The following is a 22,474-nucleotide window of genomic DNA, read 5'->3' on the forward strand; positions in this document are numbered from 1 at the left end:
AAACAGCCAAAATGGCTCCAACAAAGCAGGAACTCTCCCTGCTGATCACCCCTCTCGTACCCGAGGCCGTGCAGCACAACAACCGCGTATGACTTTCCCACATCCCACCCAACCACCCCTATCCCGCACCACATCCATCTTCCCTACACCAATACCAGATCCGCATCCACATCCTCCATTCTAAATATGCACCCAACTAACAATGGAGAATAGGTCCTCTCCTCCCTCCACAGCCTAACCTCCTTCCTCCTCGGCCTATCCGCCGGAGTCCTAGCCCTCCAATCAGGCTACGGCTTCGCCTTCTACTTCCTCGGCACCATCCTGGTCTCAGGGCTCTTCCACGCAGTGCTGATCCACCGCTCCGGCGGTGCAGGTGCCGGCTCGTTCTTCCCTGGTAGTAACACCGGCGAGATCGAGGGTGTTATTGAGATGGATGAGAAGAGCAAGGCTGTGCGCATGCAGCTTGGTGGGAAGGCTGGTCCGAGGAAGATTCTCCGCAAGGGCGCTTGGAGGGATGTTTGGTTTGGTGGTGGTGTTATGAGTGAGGCGCTTAGTGGGTTTGTGCTTGGGTGGGCTGGTGTTGGGGGTGTTTTGAGGTGAAAGCAGTATCGGCTGGTGGGATCTTGGATTCTATTTAAAAGCTGTCGGTGGATTTGGTGGGTGATGTTTAGGGGATTGTATATGCTCTGTACGAATTGAATTGTTGCATGCTTTTAATTGATACTTGGGAAGTCTCTTCTGAGATGGTGGTTTTCCTATCTTGCTGTATCCTAAAAATCGGCAGATGAAAGGTCAAGACTAGGGGCTAGTGCCTTCAGCATATATACAGATTGTCTTGAAAAGCAGCTAAAGACCCAAAAATACACCAGGTGCAGATTTATTACTCCTCATTCTCACCCGCAACCTCATCAACAACCTTCTCAAACTCCTCCAAAACCTCCTTAGAAACAGAATAAGTATACTCAACCGAAGGAAAAGCCCTACTCTTAACCTCGTCCCTATAAGCCTCAACGCCCCTCTTCGCCTCCCCCCAAACATCCGCATAAGTCTTAACAAACTTCGGCAAAAACCTCCCCTCCGGGAAATTCCCCAACATATCAACCTGCACAAGCACCTGTCCCGAACACCCATTCCCAGACCCAATCCCAATAGTCGGCACGCTCAGCCGCCGCGTAACAATAGCCGCAATCTCAGGCGGCACAGCCTCAATAAGAACCATACAAGCACCGGCTTTCTGCACAGCCAATGCATCCCGCAGCAGTTTCACCGCGCCTGCAGCGGACTTGCCCTGCACCCGGAACCCGCCCAGCGAGTGCTGTCGCTGCGGCGTTAGTCCGATGTGCGCCATGACCGGGATCCCCGCTTGCGAGATCTTGCGGATCGTAGATGCCATCTCCGCTCCGCCTTCCAGTTTCACGCCCTTCATCCCGCCTTCTTTTACCATCCGGATTGCGGATGTTAGGGCTTTTTCTGGGGTTGTTTCGTATGAGCCCATGGGTAGGTCTGCGATCTATCGGGTTGTGAGAAGATGCGTTTTGGTGGGGTGGAGTAGGGTGTAGTATTCAATGTTGGTATAGGGTATGCATGTATGCATGTATAGGTATACTTACTGTAAAGGCGCTTTTGACGGCGCGGTTCACACTGCGACAGTGGAGGAGCATCTCGTCCATTGTTACTTCGTTTGTGTCTTCCATACCCATTGCGACCATTGCGAGGCTGTCGCCTACAAGGACGATCTCCATCCCGGCTGTGTCGGCGACATGGCCGCTAGGGAAATCGGATGCTGTGAGGACTGTGATGGGTTCGTTCTTTTTGTAGAGGCTTTGGATGGTTTGGATTGTTACTTTTTTGCGTGTGATGGCGGTTGTTGATCCCATTGGTGAGTGGGAGCTATATTGTGCAATGCATGATTTGATTGGTGATACTGGAGGAATGGCCAGACTTCTGAGGTGCAGTGCTGGGCGTTTCAGGCAGTTGACTACTTTCAGAGTCATTTTGAACTGAATAATTTTTTATAGATAGCTGTAGAAGGGAAAGAGAGCTGAATATAAGAAAAAGACCTGAGGTTGACGTTCTGGCGGATGCGGCGTAGTTCGCAGTACTTGAAGAATGGGGCCCGTTGAACCTCGGCCATCTACATGCCTCGCTTGTTGTGAACTCCTCTTTTCTCTATTTTGTTGATTTGTCTATTTGTCTATTTAATCTATTTGAATTCTATTATTCGACAGTGCGGTACTTTCTAAAATCATACAATGTTGGTTTTTCCCCCATAACTACATACCCACCTGGCCCTAGAGCTTCTTGAGCAGTTTCATATCAGTCTTCAACCGAATAGAAAGCCCAATAAGAGAAGCAACTAGAGCCATTACACCAGCATAGACAATAGCCGGACGGTAACCCGTGATCCCCTTATCCCCCCCGCCAGCAGCATCGAGGATAAACCCAGCGATGGGGGCGCCCTATAAAGGATAGTCAGTACCGCAAGCTCGTATATAAAACCTCAAAAGCAACCACAGCCAGTCAACTTACAAGCAAATAACCCCCAGCCCAACCTGTCACAACCATCCCCATAACAACAGACACCCTCGCCGAGCCAAAAGTATTCCCGACAACAGTAGGCATAGTTGAAAAGAATCCCCCGTTCGCCATACCATTAACAATAACAAAGACGATCAACGGCCCCAGCGAAGTTGATATAGGCCAGATAATCAGCATGCTCAGCGCGCTTAGCAGAAGAGAAATGAATAGCGTATTCAGCGGTCCGACCATATCACTGCAGAGTCCGCAAAGTAATCTCCCCAGCGCAGAGGAAAAATTGAATGCTGCGACGATACCCGCTCCAGTGCCGGATGACATTCCCAGCGAAGCAGTGAAGAGAGGTAGGAAGAAGGGTGGGACCAGGAGGGGGAATGTGGCGATTGCACCCATTGCGAAGAGGAGGACGAAGCGGATGTCGCGGAATAGACGCCTGTAGAGGGCGTTAGTCTGGGGAATCAACGATGACAGCATAACAAAACGAAAAGCAATGAAGCAAAATAAGTAATGTAGGAGTAGAACGTACCAATCCACAACAGCCGAAGGCGGAATCGGAACCCGCTGCTTGATCAAATACGCAGCCGGCAAGCCCGTAGCCCAAGTAGCAAACCCGATAATCCGGAACGTCCACTGCACGCCCACGCGTTCGAGGAGCGCATTCATCACGAAGCTAATAACAGCACCGCCGAGTCCGCCCGCTGCATAGACGATGCCATTCGCGATTCCGCGCTTCGCTCGGAAATACTGGGCCGGTGTGACGGATACGACCATAAAGCAGAGACTGTAGTGCTGGTCAGTAACAGTAACAGTGTGCTACAGTCTTCCAGTCATGGGCTCTGGTATATAGCATATAACCAGCATCCACGTATACTATCTATACATGGACCCCAGAAATTCCAGACCGGATCAATCTCACCTAATTCCAATACCCATAACAACACCAGCAGTAGCAAACAACCCTCCGATATTCATAGCCGAGAACCCACTCAGCACCTCCCCAAGACCTAGAAAGAAGACGCCGGCGATGGCCGATGTGCGCGTCCCGAGTTTGCGGATAATGCGTGCGTTTAGAATGCCCAGGAAGGAAATACATGCTGTTGCGAGGGATCCGACAAATGCCAGCGTTGAGGAAGACGATACGCCTTCTTTGACGAGCGCGGCTTGGAGAATTCCCCAGCAGTAGGATGTTCCGATGAACCACCATGTTACCACTGCGCAGCCCGATATCACGACCCAGGCTTCGCCGCCGTCGGGGACTTGCGAGTCTGCTAGCAGGGATTGTTGCATTATGTCTGTTTCGGAGGGGGGTGTTGAGAGGTCATTTTGGGTTGTTCGTGCGGGTCTTTCTTCTAGATTTGTGTTTAGGTCTTGGAGGGAGATTCCGGTGCTTGTTGACTGAGGATTGGCCATTTTGGTGCGTGTTGCGGATCTCCTTGGGAGATGTAGGAGGAAGAAGAGATGGGGTTCTGAAATATCAGTCTTATTTGTACTGGAATACTATGGATCCACCTGAGCAATCCTTCTGCTGGAGAAACTTAATTGAAAATTATATACCCGTGATGTATAAGCTGGATGTTTTCGGAAGGCGCTAGTCTGGAATAGGAAGTCATATTGACTCATTATTTTAACTATTTTAACCTCGGAGCTTCCCTTTATTGCATATCTCGAAATTTATACGGACTAAAGTATTAAAACTTTCGCTAAGCCCAAGTGCCCTTTGAAATATTTAGACAAAAGACAAGGTAGAGCTTAGAATTTCACCGATATGTGGATCAGGTCAATTGGGGTTGCGCGGTTAGACTCGGAAGAAGTGGAGATGAATATGTCACAGGGCGTGGTTGAGGGTGAGAGAGAGTATCAGATATCCGCAACCTGATGAGGGCTTTAGCTTTAAGGTTTAAGGTTTGTGGTTTATAATGTAAGAGAGACTACACAGGCCATGTTCAAACGATAAGGTGGAATAAATTCACCAAGCGAGGTCTATCAAAGATAGATGTACAATCAAAAGGGGTATGTATCTCCCTAGGAAGAAATCAAGTAGGAGCCAAGTCCATTCCAAACAATCCGTTTCTTCCCAGATCCAAAAGGGTCAACAAACAAGACCCAGACCAAATAAACCAACACACGCAAGCCAAGGGAATAGTGCTGAAAGAATATACCACAACAAGAGGATGTCCATGGTCACTGCCATGGAATACATCCAATATAGACAGTGCTAAGTGACAAAGGTATAGGGGAGGTGAAAATGTGACAATAAAAAATGACCAGGACGAACATGATATTAACAGGTCATAATCGGGGTATATCAGATCAGACTCCAAGCCAGGGAGGAACAACTGATCGATGCATAGAGGTAGCAAGCAATAGATGCAGTGCAAATCGAAGAAATGGAACGCAGAAAGAACAATCACTCAGTGTGCGGGATCACGTCCGAAGAATTGGCAACGGCACTTTGAAGAGCGCTGGTCAAATCGATATGGAAGAAAGGCCGGTTCATGCCCTGCACGAGCGCAACCTTAGGACGACGCTGGTACGCCTGGCTATCCGTGATATCGCGATTGAACTTGTCCTCGCGGATGACCTCGGAGTTCTCGGACGCGGTCTCGGTGCCGTCGGTCTCACGTGCGATGGTGTTGGAATCGGACTTGAGGCCGGATTCGATATCCGCGTTCTTGTGGTGGGACTGCTCGCGCTGGTTGGCGACGATTTCGGCGTGGGCGGCGGCAGAGGCGCTGCCTTCGATCTCGGCCACGCTGAAGATGGGTTTCCACCGGTGGAAACCGTCGCTAGCGACGGGGGTCGGGTAACCGAAGCCTGCGGCAGCCAGGCCGCGCTTTGTCCAGCGGTTGTTGATGTGGGCGAAGTGCCATTGAACAGTGCGGGGGGAGGCGTACATATCCAGCTGGTTGCGTACGTCGATCAGGTTCTGGATTGAGGTTACGTCGACATTGTTCACGGAAGAGAAATCCAGAATGACGGCTTGGAGAAGGGGCAAGTGCGAGTCGTCGTCGCTGCCTTCCTTGCCGCGGCGGGGACCAGCGTCGTTCCAGGGACGGTCACCGCGGTTGGTATAGGCGTGCGGGTTCGTTCGGCGGGTGTTCTTGAATATGTTTTGAACCAGGGAATCGGTGTAGTGGTTGGCGTTGGGGTAGTTGAAGCCTTCGGCAAAGCGGTAGATGAAGATACCAGGAAGGGGCTGCTCCACTTCGATATCGGGATTGGAGCCATCAGTGTGGTTGAGGGGAAGGAATATGGTTCGTTGGTGGTGTTCCTCGTCGTCGGAGGGAGTCTTGTTAGTTCCGAACGAGCCATACTTTCCATCGCCATCCAACAGGTGGTCTCCGACAACGGAGTGGATTGTAACACGGCCCAGGAACTGACCGCGGGCCTTGGCCACACGGAAAAGCAGGACTGCAACCGACACACAGACTGTGCAGTAGATACCATTTTCAATGGAAGTGAAAACAGTGACAAAGACACCAATGAAGAAAATAATCGCATCAAGCGGAGACACGCGCCAGAACTGGTAAACAGTGTTGGGGGAGTGATCAGATCGCCGACAGCGTGGATAATGATACCAGCCAGAGAAGCCTTGGGGATGTAGAAGAAGACAGCGGGCAGGGCATAGATAGCCAAGAGCACCACGAGCGCGGTAATGACACCAGCAAGGGGTGTCCGCACTCCAGCTTTCGACTTGATAGCTGTCCGGGAGAAAGATCCAGTCGCGGGGTAGCCACCGAGGAAAGGCCCGAGAAGGTTACTCACTCCAATGGCTACAAATTCCTGAGAGGGATCGATAGTGTAGTTGTTAACACGGCCGAAAGACTTGGAAATGGCAATGTGCTCAATCAGAAGAACGATGACCGCAGCTGGAAGTTCGCCAACGAAGGCTGAAATGATCTTAGGATCCATAGTGGGAACAGCAGCCTGTTGGAATCCTCGAGGGACTGTCCCGAGGATCTTGAACGCTGGCTTATCCCTTCGGTGCAAGTTCGTGGCGGCACTAATCATAGTGTAGAACAAGATCACAAACACGGTCCGAAGAGTCGAGATAAAGAACCAAACCTTGGCCTTAGCAGGCTGCTTCTTCGCGGCATAACTGCATCCTGAGCGGATAATGTAGAGCATTGCACAGGCAGTGACACCCATAGCAGCATCCAAGGTCGAACTGGGGAGGTATTTGAGGGTGTTGATAATGATCTTGTAGGTGGCACCGCGCGTACTAAATTTGACAGTCTCACCCAACATGGTCGGAACCTGTCCCGCGCAAATGCTCAGAGCTGAGCCGGTCATGAAGGCGGAAATAGCGGGAAGAGGAATGAAATCGACAATGAATCCGATGCGCAGGAGACCCATCACTAGAACAATACCACCGCAAATAACAGCAAGAGCGGATGCAATCAAATGGGGAGGGTAATCTGGGTATTGCTCCCGGACTTCAGACACAATAGTTCCGGTAAGAGTTGACATGACGGCCACGGGCTATGAGATGAGGTCAGTAATGTTATTTTTGGTTTCAACCGGTCGCAGTATCACTCACCCCAATAGTAATATCCTTGGACGTAGCAAAGAACCAATAGATCAAAACTCCCATGAACGAGGAGTACAGACCGAACTGTACCGGCAGTCCAGCAAGATCGGCATAGGCCATACCTTGCGGCACAACGACCGCTCCAACGGTGACACCGGCAACCAGGTCACCCCAAAACCATGTTAGGTTGTAGTTGCCAATCCATGTGAGGAAAGGGAACAGATTGATCAAATATCTGCCCAATTGGCCTCCAGACGGGGTGATCTCGCAAATCCAGTCGATGCTTGTCGGCTCAGGCTCGTTGTATGAGTATGTGTCGACGGTGCCCATGGAAAATGCCGATTCTCCTCTTGTAACGGTCTCACCGGTAGCACCCAGAGGGTCTCTGTATGCGAGCTTGATACCGAGGACCTTGGCCAGGGAATGGCCAATATTGGCCGTGCCCCCTTTTCCGAACATGGTCATGCTTGTACAGACCGGGGTTGACAATATCAAAAGCCGAGAGTGGACGAAGCTTCACCACAAGGACCACGATGTGTGTTGACAACGGTAACTTGGGAAGATAAGAGTCCCCAGAAATGTGCCGATGATCAAGATATAAAAAGAATGTCAAATCAGACGATCAAGCACTCTGCATGGCGCGACAAGATTAAAAAAAAAAAAAAAAGGAAAGAAAGTTGGATGCGTGATTCGATCGCAAATGGCGCAATATCTAAGCTCCCCAGATTCAAATTAAGATTTGAAAACTTCCGCTTAGCTCGCTTGAGATGAATTCAAGCAAGGGTTATACGAGGGCTAGACTTGTAGAAAGTGCTCCTCGAGGTAGAATAAAAAGAATAATCTCACGAAAAAGCAAAAACTGGTTGAAAGCGAGCCCACGTTGTTAAAAAGCAGGACGAAATTCACGCGGCAGCCGGGTCCACCGACGATCCCAGTTGATCTGAAGAGCGTAAATTCCGCAGGTCCCACTCGGTCTGGAAGAATGACGACGGGTCGTGGAGTATATCCGTTTTTTACATGGGGCCCATGGTCGAGATGAGACGGAGAACTTGGTTTTTATGTGCTGGTTGTTCCAAGTACTGTTACACACAGCTGTTAAACTATTCATTGTTCTCATGACATTCTCCTCACCTGATAGCCCATGTAAATCGTATAAAATCGACAAAAATGAACGTCCTCGATGACTAAACTGGGCACCACAATGGAGGAGCTGTCGCGGTGCCAAGAACTGTGGATGACGAATGACAACACGCCTCGATGAGATTTGCCCCAAGGAGATCAACAGGTGGGGCCACGAGGCCAATCACGGACCGTTTAGAACACGCAATCTGCAGGCAAGATGGTGAATGGGAAAAAATAGGTTTCCACGTTGGTGTGGTACGTTCGGAGTGGGTTTCTCTGATGTTTCAAGAATCTTCTTAACTGATTAACTTTATTCCAGACTTCCCGGGGCCACCGCCTTGGATATCAGGTTACATAATTGTATAGCTTCAATTTTTATAACCACCTTGAATATGCCTCTCCACATTGACCTCGGGATCTAAATCGTATTGGTCATCTGACGTGTGGTCACCTTTCACCCGTTACGGGGTGGTCCATTCATGTTCAATTTAGAATAAAAAGCTCGCGTGGGGTCCGTTTGGGCTCGGCGCTACTTTATCTGTTAGGTGCATATGTAGGGGAGCACACAACAGTTACGGAATACTCCGTAGCCCGTTGCCTTTTTACATAGCCACGCTTATCTCCGAGTGGTCGGCCTTCACAGAAACTTGGCCTTGGCTACGGTGATATCTCGATATCTCAACACAGTAGGGAAACAAGGCCGCATAGTTGCCTCTTTCACGATAACAGGTGCTCCAACGGCCAAGGTTTGAAGCATACACCTAACGTAGCTCAATTTGATATTCCGCTAGGAATATGCTTGTCTTTCCCCTGTCCCCTGCATACTTTTCATCCACTCTGTAAAGACGCAATCAAGATCTAAATCACGTCATCCAGCTTTATCGTTGGCCCGCGTCTAGCGGGATATCCTAATTTCCAAAGGACTAAAGCAGTGTTACCTACCGTACAGCCGTCGTAAAGCTGCGCCTTTAACTTAAAATGGTGCCACGAGGCTACCCATGTCACTCTTGGCCTTTTCAGACGTATCAGCTATCTCTGTTTACCTCTTCCTCCTTGGTCGCTTGCTAGTCTTCCTACTGCATTCCTCGGCACCTTTGACCTTATTACGCAAGACATTCCAGCCGCTACTCGGGTTACACAGGTACATATCCCAGACCTGTGGATTCTCTTGGCTACCATAACTAGATATTATAGCGGCATACAAAGAAGAAATAGGCGATAGGAAGAAGCAAAAACGAAATAATGTGGCGTCGCGCCGTTCATCTTAGGCAGCTGACTCTAAAACATGGTCGGATCTGCAGCTGGTTAGGGTTGCATAGCCGTGCTCATGGGAACAAGCATCTCCGCTACACGGAGTACATCGTACATTGTGCTCCCCCTCGGAGATGCTCTTCGGTTTCAGCCTCGTCTTGCCTAGACGGGGTGGCGTCTGGCTTGTTTTATACGAGAACCTCGCCAGCTATATCGACTAGTGATTCAGTTGGTTGATCTATCGATTTTTTTTGCTTTCTTCTTTTTGTTTTCATTTCTCGCCCTTGCCGCTAATATAAAATAGCTTCATTTATTCTCGTTCGGGTTTCCGTATTCTTGATCCCCGAGTCCCCTTTTCTCCATTTCTACATATGGATACGGGATCTAGCGTACGATCTGGAGATCTTTACCCTGAGCACGCCATCGAACAGCTTCTATCCCATCTGCCGGGTCTGCGTGACTGATGCCACAATGCGCTCTCGGCCCTGGTCCTCGGGTGCATGCCTGCATATGCAGGGGTGACCATGAAGTCGCTTTTGCGGGGAATCCCGAGGAGGCAGCTCGGTCTTACTGTATGTAAGGAGTAGCCCTGGATCTGCCTGGGCAGTCGTTCACCTAGCACTCATAACCCTTGTTCCCTTAATGAAGAGCGAGCATAACGAGGAAATGGAAGGTAAAATCCCTCAAGGGGAAAATAAGACAAAAGTACCAGTTCCAGGATTTATCCGAAGCATCTCTGGCCCTTATGGCAAAAGCTGCACCTAACAGCCATGTTACTAATTACACCAAACTAGCTTTGTTCTAGAACTTATGATCACGCCTTATTTCGATACCGGTGAGCTTAGCTCTTGGGCATAACGCACAGATGCCTTCGAACCTTGAGATCAAGGTAGGCACTGGGTCGTAGATGAACAACACGACCCTCTCGCGATCACATAATACCTGTAGTATGCCTAGACGGTCTGATCGGACTCTTCTACCACATTTATTGGCTTGTAGTCAACAGAATTATCTCTAGTGCCGGTTCAAGTATTATTGCGTCGTGACACAATCGCGTTTGTTATTTCGTCATCCAGGGAAGCGCAGGTACTTTAGCAATCAGTCAAAACTTATTTGCCGATCTAGCTGGGCTATCGATATCAGGGGGTGTGAGAGACCTGGCCCCAAGAATTCCTTTCAAGCCATCCCCTAGCCATACTGTTTGTTCATCTTTAGACTTCAGTTCATCATTTTGCTCCACGGACTCAGCCTATAGATCTTATTCAGGCAGCTGAGTCGTCCAAGTTTTTATCCCTACAGTCTCCGGTTATCTCAGAATTTGAGACAGCACTCCATGCAACTTGAGATTAGGCCAAAGGTCATGACAAACACATACTGCTAGGTATGACCGCTGGTTCAATGTTTCATTGTGTACCTACCTTTATGACTAACTGTTGAGATAGATATGGGTTTCTTGGGACTTCGGGAAGGCAACTTAGCCCAGGGTAGTAAGTGTGTCCTCGCAGTGATTCGCTCCGTCGTCTTCGTTGCCTTCGTCTTCTTCGAGGTCGGATTCAACAAGATCGTTTGTTGCGTAGAAATCGATGTACTCGGGAGAATTAAGCGTATTCCCGGTAGAAAGGTCATCGATTCCCGGGATCGACTCCATATCGAGATCATTGGGCCATATTTGGGCTCCATCTTAGAATCGTAGGGTTCAATGAGCTAGGAGTAAGGTGTATGAAGTGCGTAACCTGAGGATTGGAAAGACACGATGTAAGAAACCAGAGCTTGAAGGTGTGTGCGGTGCGCAAAGCTTGCTCCTTGGCCCTGGCCTGGAGTCGTCATTAGTATTTATGCGTTTACTTCACATAAAGATTGTATTCAACGGATAAACGGGGAGAAAAGGAAGGATATGCTGGGACGTATGACAGCTGAGTGATAGCTTACCTTCTCCTTCTTAGCCTGCCTTGCCCTTTGCTTCTTGCGACGTCTGCGTAGAAATGGTCTGTCGGCAGGCTTCCGCTTAGAAGGAGGGGGAAGAGGAGTGGGAGGGCCAATGGCCGTAGTAGGAAGAACCAAAACAGACATTGAAAAAGAGTATTTGAGGTGGGTGAAGGAAATTTGTAGTTTGGTGTGGTAACAAGAGATAAAAAGTGAAAGGAGAAAGAAAAGTAGGACTGGCAGTAACAATGTGAGAAGGTGAGAAGGTGCTTCACTTCAAGATCATAAACAAAGGAAAAGTGATAGAAAGGTGAGGTACCCTAGTCTTTTACCCATCTCAGAATATATTAATATTAATATACTCGATGGAACTCGGTGTTTTATATGCGAGGGGCTTCCTTTCCGAATCAGAATCCCGATCAGACCTCCTCATCACCTTTCTCAGTGAGCGGATGAAATACTTTTGACGTAACTGTTATAGCTTCTGCTATAGGGATCGGGGGGAGAGAGAAGGAAGAAATCTTGATCATTCAAACTACGGAGAGCAGGGTATTTATACCCTAGATCTGGCAAACAAGCGCTCAGTCTGTCAGCAAGCAAACCTGTACAGTCAGGCATCAATGACATGATCCAACAATAACCATGCACGCGACCTGGCTGCCTTATAGTTCCTGGAAACGTGGTTGTCTCTTGGTGGGGCTTCTGGAAGCCGCCGGCTTCTAAGTGCCCAGTACAAGAACCAAAACACTAAATTCAGGCTCGTTAACAGCATATCAAAGATCGTGAGCTTACTCTTCCCCATGTAGCTGGAATTGATAGCTTCTGTACATACAAGAGTGTACTGTAATCAGACTCCGCTCTAATTTAGGTAGAGATATTTCGTTGACTACGTATGAAGACGATACTATTCGGCTGAACACTGATTTAATGGCAAAAGAATAAGAAATAGATCAGCTTGAGAGAAAGGATTCCGAACAGGAGTGGTGGTAACTTCAGCTAACAGAAGCATATGTAACAGCGGCCACCTACTTCCAAAACTTCTCGCTAGTTCTGGTTTATAAGCGTGAACTTGAATCTATTTCCTCCGATAACCTCTCCCGCTTTGGTGTATCTCTTCAATGTATAACTTCATAGCAGATTAGCCATCGACCAGTTCCTTTTGGTAGAAAGAGTACCAACCTGTAATGTATATTTCCCGTACACAAATTTTTGCAGCCCTGGACGAACTTTTCTATGACTCGTTTCACTTCCGGATCACGAGAGAGGGAGTTAAGTTCTCTTTCAAGTTCTCCAAAAACAGAGAACTGTTTCTCTGCAAGCGCAATAGTATGATTGATCGCAGACTGAACATCCAAGTTTTGATGATGTACTGTAAGCATCACCATATTATCAATATGGCCCTGACGCTTTTGCAGTTAGTATAAATTTTGATCACGTAGGATGTAGGTGAGTAGTACAAATTCATTGTATAGTGAGAAGACGTCGTTGACACTAGTGTTAGATTATGTGTTCGTAAAATATCTATGGACAGATGCATTTGCACCTGGGCAGACATCACTGACTGGGATATCATCAAATTTGTGCAATCGATCATTGAATGTATCGTTTTGTGACTTGCAATCCATGGAGGGAGTTCAAAGTCATTTGTGTATCTGTCGAATTAGTTCTTAACGAGGTTTTGTGGGTGGTGAAACAACAAGACCTCTTGCCAAACAAGCCTCTACGCAATCAACCATGTCATTCACATACTTGGTGCTTCCCGGTGAATCATTCGCAAGAGAGCCTTCATCAAATTCTATCATAGTATTAGAAATATATCGGTTTATCAAGAACTCTCGAGCAGGATATACCATCGTCATAAGCAAAGGTCTGCATGTTGGATTAGAAAAATAGTTATTATCATTAGAGGGATTTAGGTTCTTACCCATAATATGAATTCAGTCGCCGTTAGAAACCTTTCAGGGTTTGCGTCTGGGTAAAATGTTGCAGCAACAAAGGAAAGCTTTGCGGACATAATCTTTCGCGCTAAGTTATGATCCTTTATCCAGCTAACCATTCGATTAGCATACTTCTGATTTCAGAATAGTAAAACATACTGCAGGACCCAGTTGTCACAATTTTTCTTGGAAGCCTCATAATACTCATTTACCCGGGGTTTCCAACTAGGGAACAATGAATAAAGGTTAGGAATGATATATACCTGGCCTGTGAGTCTGTTGATCAGTTGTTGCCGTGGACTTTCCATGATAGCCACAAATGTTTTGTAAGAATGGTGAATCTGATTGAATTCGTGGGTAAGTGGATGAGAAGGATAAATATGGTCCCAGAGGTGATGTTCTTATTGAATATATATAGTGCACATGTGTTACTACGAAGGTGTTACTGATTGTTGAATGTAAATTTGAGTTTTGTATCTATCGACCTAAGAAAAGATATTTCCATCTTACCACCGACGACAGTAAAGTTTTTCAAATTCTCACCGCTAGTCAAGCGATTGATTCTGGGAAGTATCAAAAGTAAGTTCACTGCTGTGGATCATTATCGGCTTATAACGTTGTGGGTTGAAATTCCTCTATCTGTGCGAAGATTTGACAATATCAGTCCTTTCTGGTATACATTATTCTCCTCAAAACATCTATATCATAGTATTACTCCGTATATAGCCGTAGACAATGAGACAGCTTTATAAAGAATTATAACGAACTAAATAAGTCATATCAAAACGTTTGTCCCTCTATACTCCCTCACTACTCCGTATCGAGGACCACATTTGCCGATCGCTTCCCTTTCAGCAATCCCTACCTCCTAAGCGAGGCTCATATTATCAGTATGGAGCAGTACTGCTGTGTATTATTAACTAGCGCCTGAGTTGTGGAGTATGTTAGAATGCATCTGAAGAGATGGATCTGAAAAAGTGTCGATGATATCCCCGCTTTGCTCTCTCTGATCGGGCAAAGACCGGGTTTAGCCTTCCCTTTTCGACGCACCCTGGTTGGTCTCGTTAGCTATTGGTTTTCGAGGGTCCACCAAGGGTTAGGTATCCTGAATCTTCAAATTTATACAATCAATCTACCACTAACTAGGTCATATGGGGAAATGGCGGTGTAACCATTGGAAAATACAGCGAACCTACCCATCGAAAGTCTGCAATAAAACTTGAAATGTTATACAGGGATACGAAACTCTATGCTTAATTTAAGTGTATGCGAGATCTTGGCTGGTAGTTTTAAGTGGCCAGATCGTTGATATTCCACCCTGTCATGCATATGCACCTACCTTGGAGCATGAACCTTGCTGGGAAGACCAATAAAGGTAGTACTGAAGCTAACTTTATCTTTTCTCCTCCGTCATCCTCCCTTGTACGTGCTCGCTTATGCACAAGGTTTTCCTTCAAGTGTTATATTATGAAGACCAAAGCTCCACAGGACTTCCGTGCCATTATTGTGGGCGCAGGCGTCGCTGGTCTTACCCTCGCACACTGTCTGGCACGTAGAGGTATTGATTTTCTTCTTCTGGAAGCACGCGGGAAAATTGTCCCCGAATTTGGAGCCCCAATCGCCGTTCTCCCAAACGCGTTGAGGATACTGGATCAATTGGGGATTTGTGATGACTTACTCGGCTCTCTGGTGCCGAAGGAGACGGCCACATCACGTTTGGAGACGGATTCTCTGTAATGTTTGGAGTCGGTACGGGAGGTCTTGTTTTCTGGCTCTTTTTCACCAAGTTGAACTGCACCTATACTGCGTCAAATATTCCAAAGTACAATCATGAGGACATTGCAGACCATGTGCAGCCCTACCTGGAAAAGTACATCACAGCGAATGTCACATTTGAGTCTGTATACAGACGAAGGAAGACTGCTGAATACGTTCCTCTCGAGGAGGCCTTTTTCGATATCTGGAATTGGAATCGGTGCGTCTGTATAGGCGATTCAGTCCATAAAGTGAGTTTTGCTATTCCCGTACAGCACAGCTTCTCTGACAGAAGCCAGATGACACCAAATTTGGGCCAGGGAGCCAATAGTGCCATTGAAACCGCTGCGTCTCTCGCCAATTGCTTGTCATCAATGCTGGACTCAAATGCTCATATATTGCCTGATACTATTTCGCGGACTCTAGATTCTTGGGCCACCTTCCGGAAAAAACGCATGAAGAATATTTCCATCGCTTCACGGGAGTGGACCCGCGTGGCGACCTTTACGACGCCGAAGTATAGACTCATAGCGCTCTACATTATACCGTATTTCGGCGATCACTTCGCGAATCTCGTCGGCCACATTGTGATGAGAGAGACAATTCAATTTTTACAAGTAACGAAGCGAGCACGAAATATCACTTATCTATGGAGAATTATTCAAACGGCTTTTTTGGGTATTCTCGCTGCTTATATGTGGGATCGGAGTATGGATTTCGGTAACAAAAGTCCAGTTGTCCGATTTCCAATCTTAATACTCGTGCTATGTGCCTCTTCATTGGTGCGTCCAGGCTCAGCACCCTTTCAGGAACCCCTTTTTCTATCGTCCCATCTTCTTTGAATTGATCCTGTTCATGCATACAAGTACTTTCCACATAAAGCTCCAGGGCTCTCACTCGCAGCTGGAATAATTCGCACGCATATCCGTGGAGCTCCATGTATGATTTTTTTCTGGGAAGGTGGAAGACGTTCGAAGGCTGTTATGATATTTCCCATGGGTTCAGTGTTGATATCGGCTTCGAGAAGGGCCTGTTCTGAGATAACACGGGTGCCATAAGGTATATTGGCTTTTGCGAACACACCCAGACCTTTCTGTGGCGATTCTTTGAATTCGATGAGATTATCTGCATCTAGAAATTTTTCAGCTCATGCAGCTTGGAGCGGGGGAATTTAGCGTACACCAACGCCTGCCCTGGATCTCCCTTGTCAGTCTCAATGTCGTTAATAGGACAGTCCAAACTTTGGGTAGTGAAACTAATTTAAACCACAGCACTGATATTCTGCTGGTTTTGAATAACTTTTTCTCAACTTCAGTGCTTTAATACGGCAGTTCTATCGGGGGTTGCAAGGGGACGCCACTTTCTTGTTGTTTGCTGCGCAGCTTCGTGCAAGTCTATAATTGGTTCGCCTTTTGGCGCAGTCATTGCCCAATTCTGCCTTGGGCTTGTTACTGGGGTTGACTTTCATATTTCCACAGCAAATATGGAATAATACGGAAGGAATTTAATATCACTCTGAAAGATCCACTCTATATGTAAATCATCGAAGTATAAAGATGCCGCTGAACTACAGGTTCTGGACCAAACGAATCAATATTTCTTGGGTACTTGTAAGAAGGAAAATCGGACCGCCCAAACCAGCAGGGTTGCTTTTTCTTAAGAAATCGACGTACACACGAGTCCTGCTCTCATAGCCACACAGCTTACATGACTCACGACAGACAGCCTTGGGTACATCTAGGCTGAGCCTCACTGGGCTGTATATTAGACTATCGTCTCACTGATTTTCACATTTTCCTTCATTCCCCGATCCTGAAAATCGCCCCCCAATATCTGATTGCACAAACCTCAACCACTACCTCAGCAAACAAGCTTGGAACCATTCCACTATCAAATATGAACAATCTTTTCAATCCGCGCTGTCTTTATTGTAGCGGGCTTACCAAAGAGCGGCACTGCAGTCCATACAATGCGAATGGCAATGCACACCGTCCATACTACACCTGCTCTTCTTGTGGGAAATTTGCTTGCTTTGGAGATAGACGAGGTGTTTTGGAAGAAAACCCTACATGTTCCTGTGATGATGGAAGACAGCCCAGCAGACGGGTCATAGCAGGTCGGAAGAAGAGATATCCCCGGTCGATATCCTACCAGTGCGCTACAGGAAGATGTCCATTCTTCGCATACCAGACAAACAATCAGGGCCAAATTTTGCTTTACAGTGGTTCTCTTTCCCCTCGCCACTTGGAATCTATTGGGTTCTAAGTGCATCAACCTCAGCATAAGGTATGATAAACTCATATCCTCTATCGCAATGATTGCTTGAACTTATCTAACTGTTCTATTTACTCCTAGGACTATGATGTAAATCGATGCCACCCACAGGGGAAACACAACTATTTTTCTTCTCAACTACTCCGGGCTATATATAATCTCATAGGAATCATACTCAGGCCTCGTATCGTCTTTGATCTTCCTTCATTTACCGTGACCCCTCGCCGAAGCAATGCGCAGGCTACAACGACCATACGTATCCTTATAAACAAGTAAAGGTTCAGCTATTAGGCTTCTTATGTGTAACTGTCCAGTTCACCCTTCGACATGCCATTCAGAACTTGCAGCGCCTAGACACTCTCGCAGTGAATGGGAACGTTGCTGAGATCGTCCTCGAGAGTTTCCAGCGTGTCATAGGACCCATTACATATAAAAAGAAAAGGAGCAAGAAGATCGAAAGAAATATACGAAAAAGTGAAAGATTTTCAGGGCAGCAATAAAGAATGGGGGTTTATATGAGGATAAAAAAGAATGGAATGGCCAATCCCCTTATCAGAGAAATGGGCGGGCAGTCTTGCAGCTTGCAAGCTAAGTGATGGGAGAACTCTAAGGACAGCGAAGAGAACAAGGAAGGGAAAATGTACGAGTTATTTGAATCCAGTGGTTATTCTTGATCTTCCTATATAGTTCCGCTGTTTCTCTTACCATCATCCGGTGGACAATCTCAATTCGGTAGGCCTATAACAGTCGGAATTCACCTGCTCTGTTCGAGCTTGTAACAATAGACAAACTAAAACATAAATATTAAAGCCACAGTATTTATTTCCCTTAATGTCGCCCCATAGGTCGTTGCCGTCGAGCAGCCTGGCCGTATTGAAAGGATCCAGTACCTAGAGTTGACCATGTCGAGCAGCTTGGCTCATTTAGGTCATCGCCTCAACCAGTCAACTTCTTAGTCCATTTTAGAAAGGTACGAACTGTTGAGAAGGACTGGTTTGTGACAATTTTCGCTCTGCTACACGCGTAATTTCGAATGTCGAAGGAAAAGTGAGACATGCCAAACCCAATGCTTGATCCTGCCATGGGGCTTGGCGAGCTTGATATGGAAGTTCACATACAACCTTGGAAGTCAATCCCACAATAGCGCAGAGGACCTTGAGGACTTCCAAGGAAGCTATCTTGTCGCACTCCCACCTCCTTCTCTATACTCTTATGACTACACGTACGCCTACCATCAACACGTCTCATATCTAACAATACATCCATAGGATGAGCAAATGCATTGGAACGAAAACATACAATGTCTATTCAAAGGTCATCATCAAGGCTAACAAAAAAAAGAACGAATCCATCATGATCACGCCGCGACCCCCTCCTAAAGCTTCGTCCTAGAACAAAGCCAGCATGGGCAACATAAATCTTTTAGATCCGTTCGCAAGAGCCAAGCCCGCAATCGTGGTCTCGTCTCATCTATCTTCGATTCATGAGTCTTTCCCATGGTCAGCGCAACTCCCACCACACAAACCCCGATTCCCATGGAAAACATAAAATGGGCGACAAACGTGAAAAAGCAATGGAAAAGCAAGGATCAAGGACCCGAAACGTGTATGCAATAGAAGAAAAAGACTTGGGCACGGCGAGGGATTCGAAAGAGGATTACAGGAGAAATTGGGAAATGAAACCCGAGAAGACAAAGAGAAAAAAGAGAAATGATATCTTCCAGGTCTTCGGAGGAAACGCCATTGCAAAGCATAAAGAAAACAAACAGGTTCCCCGCGTCAAATCGGGGTTAAGGAGAGGGGCCCCCTTCACATGGTATCATAAGCGAAGACTTCATCATTGGCCTAGCATCAACCCCCATTTACGGCATGGAAATTGTCTCCGAAATCCTTTTACTGCGAAGCGCACTGTACCCGCTCGGCACCGCCGGGCACGTCGTCGTCATCCTCGTCCATGCCGGTCGCGGCCGCGCCGTGGGCGCGGGCCTGGTCGTGCTCGTTCGCGGGGTCCTCAAGCTCGAAGTCCTCGACCATGGCGTCGGTCGGGGGCACGATCTTCTCGGAGCGAGGAGGAAGGACCTTCTCCAAGAGTTCAAGGTTCTGGAGATCCTCCTTCTTGGGGAACTGAACATCGAACTTGATGTACAGGTTGCCGTGGTCGTGGTGGCGGAACGAGGGCATACCCTGGCCGTGGATGACCTTAATGGCATCTAAAAAGAATTGTTAGCAACAAGTTTTACGAGGGTTATGAGAGAAAACAAGGTAAGTCACATACCAGGAACGATAACCTCGCCAGGGGCGATGTTCACGGTCATCCACCGATCATCGAGGTGCTCAATGTGGATGGCACCGCCGGCAAGAGCGGTAAGCAGGTCGATCTCGGCCTGGTAGAACAGGTCGTCGCCCTTGCGCTGGAAGCGGGCGTGGGGCTTCTGCTCAATCTCGAACACGACATCACCGGGCATGACACCAGGCATTTGGTCACCCTCGCCGCGGAACTCAATCTTGTGGCCATCGCGCACACCTTTGTCGACGTGGACGTGGAGCACCTTGCGCTCAACAACGGTCTTCTTGCCGTTACACTTCTTGCAGCGGTCCTTATCACGGACGATCTCGCCTTCACCGTTGCAGTCGGGGCAGACAGTCTGGAAGCGCTGGATCATGGGACCCATCTGGCGCATCATAGTCTTCATACCGCTACCGTTGCAGCCCGCGCACTCCTTGACAGCGCCCTCCTTTCCACCGCGGCCATCACAGCCACCGCAGATGACGGACTTCTGGAGCGCCAACTTGGAGACCTTGCCCTTGTAGATATCCTCGAGGTTAACCTTGTGCACGTGGTGGATTGTGCGGGCCTTCTTAGGGCCTTGTTCACGCATGCCACCGCCGAACATTCCGCCGAAGGGGCCGCCGCCGCCGCCGCCGAAGAATTGAGAGAACAAATCCTCGGCGTTCATGCCGCCGCCACCACCGCCGTGCTCCAGGCCTTCCTCGCCGAGCTGATCATAGAGTTGACGCTTCTCGGGGTCGGAAAGAGTCTCGTAGGCGTGCGACAGTTCCTTGAACTTCTCTGAGGCATCGGGGTTGTTGGTGTTCTTGTCTTCATGTCACAAAGGGATGTCAGCTGAGTGTTTCATACATATGCTATCCGAATTCTCCGGGGTTGTCACATACCAGGGTGGTACTTGAGAGCACCTTTCTTATAGGCAGTCTTGAGCTGAGCCTCGGTAGCGGTGGGAGCGACCTAAATGAAAGAAACACCAAGTCAGATTTCAAGCACGAATCAAACTGGTATCAGAACCAGCCAAGTATAGTTTAACATACCCCGAGGGTGTCGTAGAACTTGGTTTCCTTGACCATTGTGAAGTATGCGGGGAATCAAGAGGCGTAGAAAGAATATCGATATTGGTCTTCCCGTGGAATCCAGAAATGAAGCGGGAGAATGGAGAGGGACAAAGGCGCCGAAAACTTTGAGACGGCTTTTATATGAGAAATGCCAAATGGACAACAATTGCGGGTATTTGAAGTCCTGGCTGGAGGGAGATGAGAAAGTGGAGGGGGAGAGAAAGGGCGAGATGGTTATCTGAACAATAATAATCGAAGCCAAAAAAAAGGCTGAGTAACTTTTTTACCCAGGCACCTGTATTGGACTCGTAAAGTTACCCAATAAATTACCAGGGCAACTAAGGATTGATGATTTTCCACTAGTTTTCTTTGTCTCGCTTTGAAGCAGATTTTGCTATTTTTCAATCCAGAATCGATAAATTGCTCTACAATACGGGCTATTCTTCGCCTTCAACTCTTCTGGCGGCTTCTATGTATACCCTGAATTGGCCCGAGCGCTGATTCTACGGGATTCTGCGGCCTTCGATGGCCTTCGCAGACTTTCTCCGCGTTTCCATGTTTTTTTTACTGCTGACTAACGGTGTATATTTCGCCCATCAGGCGCCTGTGCAGGTGTATGCCTGGATGTCTGGAATGATATCACTCTTTATGTACAAAACGGCTGTTGATTTAGCGATTTATTGGTTTAATAGGCATATCATATAAGGGTTGTATACAGGTTTTTGCATATTGTATCCTGCATACAATCCCTGTAAATGTACCAGTAACTCGCAATGCAGAAATTTTGGAGCCTCGCCACTAACAGCCACCCTCCAGCCACATATCTCTTATCGATAAGCCAAGAGGCGAGGGGAAAAAAGCTCTTCACGGTCCACTCGGTTCCGTCGTCATAGAGGGGTTCGGAACACTCCGATTATGTCCTGGAGTAGATTTCCGTACTCGGTACCTCGTAGTTTCCTTATCTTGCCCCCTCTCTACTCCGTAGCCCACACTCAACTCAGTCACTACACTCTTCAAAATGGAACATGATCCCGGATTCATTGCCGCCGTCGAAGAGGCGAAGCTAGGCCTCTCTGAGGGAGGTGTGCCAATCGGTGCTGCCCTGGTCTCGAAGGATGGAAAGATCCTTGGCCGTGGTCACAACATGCGCGTCCAGAAGGGAAGCGCTGTCTTACATGTCAGTATAGAGTGATATACTCCAATTGATATCAATTGCCGATCTATATCTATATCCACTATTATAGCGTTCATGAACTACTGCTAACACACACAAGGCCGAGATGTCCGCCCTCGAGAACTCCGGCCGTCTTCCTGCCTCCGCTTACGAGGGTGCTACTATGTACACCACCCTCTCGCCCTGTGATATGTGTACTGGTGCTTGTATCCTCTACAAGGTGAAGCGGGTTGTCATTGGTGAGAACAAGAGCTTCATGGGTGGTGAGGAGCTTCTGCTCAACAAGGGCAAGGAGGTTGTTGTCTTGGATAACGCCGAGTGCAAGGAATTGATGACCAACTTCATGAAGGAGAAGCCTGAGCTATGGTATGTTGTGTTTAGTGTTTGGTCTATAATGCGTGAAGCGGCTCTCGGTCTGCTCGCAGTTGCATCGAAGAGTTTTGGCTGTTTCATGATCATCAATACTAACTGTAGTGTCTGCTTTACAGGAACGAGGATATCGCTGTCTAATTTCATAAGGCCTGCATATATCATAGCCCTAAATACCCCGAGAATTGAAAATATTCACGCCCAAAGGATGTGCGTTTAGATCCAATGTAGTATTCTGATCTGAGTCGGGGAAGAAGCC

At 47.7% G+C, this 22,474-nt stretch overlaps 7 protein-coding genes across 7 annotated transcripts; 3 read left to right on the forward strand and 4 right to left on the reverse strand.

Annotated features, from left to right (window-relative positions):
• Positions 1–11: 11 nt before the first annotated feature.
• On the forward strand, positions 12–723 carry N7471_012756 (EMC6 family protein; the record flags this gene model as incomplete). The annotated part of the gene is made up of 2 exons (XM_057285475.1): positions 12–86; positions 214–723. The coding sequence occupies 2 exons, from the start codon at positions 12–14 to the stop codon at positions 598–600; spliced, it is 462 nt and encodes a 153-aa protein (XP_057131741.1). The 3' UTR covers positions 601–723.
• A 157-nt stretch (positions 724–880) lies between these two features.
• N7471_012757 (3-methyl-2-oxobutanoate hydroxymethyltransferase) lies at positions 881–1,994 on the reverse strand (the record flags this gene model as incomplete). Its single annotated transcript, XM_057285476.1, has 2 exons — positions 881–1,510; positions 1,611–1,994. The coding sequence occupies 2 exons, from the start codon at positions 1,992–1,994 to the stop codon at positions 881–883; spliced, it is 1,014 nt and encodes a 337-aa protein (XP_057131742.1).
• A 246-nt stretch (positions 1,995–2,240) lies between these two features.
• N7471_012758 (uncharacterized protein) lies at positions 2,241–3,945 on the reverse strand (the record flags this gene model as incomplete). The annotated part of the gene is made up of 4 exons (XM_057285477.1): positions 2,241–2,459; positions 2,530–2,968; positions 3,062–3,316; positions 3,452–3,945. 4 exons carry the CDS (start codon positions 3,943–3,945, stop codon positions 2,292–2,294), a joined length of 1,356 nt encoding a protein of 451 aa, XP_057131743.1. The 3' UTR covers positions 2,241–2,291.
• Positions 3,946–10,913: 6,968 nt separating this feature from the next.
• On the reverse strand, positions 10,914–11,509 carry N7471_012759 (uncharacterized protein; the record flags this gene model as incomplete). Its single annotated transcript, XM_057285478.1, has 3 exons — positions 10,914–11,119; positions 11,190–11,253; positions 11,369–11,509. The coding sequence occupies 3 exons, from the start codon at positions 11,507–11,509 to the stop codon at positions 10,914–10,916; spliced, it is 411 nt and encodes a 136-aa protein (XP_057131744.1).
• A 3,257-nt stretch (positions 11,510–14,766) lies between these two features.
• N7471_012760 (FAD-dependent oxidoreductase) lies at positions 14,767–15,036 on the forward strand (the record flags this gene model as incomplete). The annotated part of the gene is made up of 1 exon (XM_057285479.1): positions 14,767–15,036. The coding sequence occupies one exon, from the start codon at positions 14,767–14,769 to the stop codon at positions 15,034–15,036; it is 270 nt and encodes an 89-aa protein (XP_057131745.1).
• Positions 15,037–18,575: 3,539 nt separating this feature from the next.
• N7471_012761 (type I HSP40 co-chaperone YDJ1) lies at positions 18,576–20,909 on the reverse strand. Its single transcript, XM_057285480.1, has 4 exons — positions 20,652–20,909; positions 20,502–20,571; positions 19,603–20,427; positions 18,576–19,537 (listed from the first exon to the last, which is right to left on the reverse strand). Exons 1-4 carry the CDS (start codon positions 20,685–20,687, stop codon positions 19,221–19,223), a joined length of 1,248 nt encoding a protein of 415 aa, XP_057131746.1. The 5' UTR covers positions 20,688–20,909; the 3' UTR covers positions 18,576–19,220.
• Positions 20,910–21,690: 781 nt separating this feature from the next.
• N7471_012762 (cytosine deaminase) lies at positions 21,691–22,356 on the forward strand (the record flags this gene model as incomplete). Its single annotated transcript, XM_057285481.1, has 3 exons — positions 21,691–21,849; positions 21,947–22,212; positions 22,335–22,356. The coding sequence occupies 3 exons, from the start codon at positions 21,691–21,693 to the stop codon at positions 22,354–22,356; spliced, it is 447 nt and encodes a 148-aa protein (XP_057131747.1).
• Positions 22,357–22,474: the final 118 nt, after the last annotated feature.

Source organism: Penicillium samsonianum (genome assembly GCF_028829775.1).
Source record: "Penicillium samsonianum strain IBT 33392 chromosome Unknown utg000007l_segment0_segment0, whole genome shotgun sequence".
Lineage (NCBI taxonomy): Eukaryota > Fungi > Ascomycota > Eurotiomycetes > Eurotiales > Aspergillaceae > Penicillium > Penicillium samsonianum.

Coding starts and splice junctions, on each gene's coding strand:
- N7471_012761 (XM_057285480.1), bottom strand. CDS start 20,687: ATGGTCAAGGAAACCAAGTTCTACGACACCCTCGGG. Junction 20,572..20,651: donor AGTTCTACGACACCCTCGGG/GTATGTTAAACT, acceptor TCTTTCATTTAG/GTCGCTCCCACCGCTACCGA. Junction 20,428..20,501: donor TGCTCTCAAGTACCACCCTG/GTATGTGACAAC, acceptor TGTGACATGAAG/ACAAGAACACCAACAACCCC.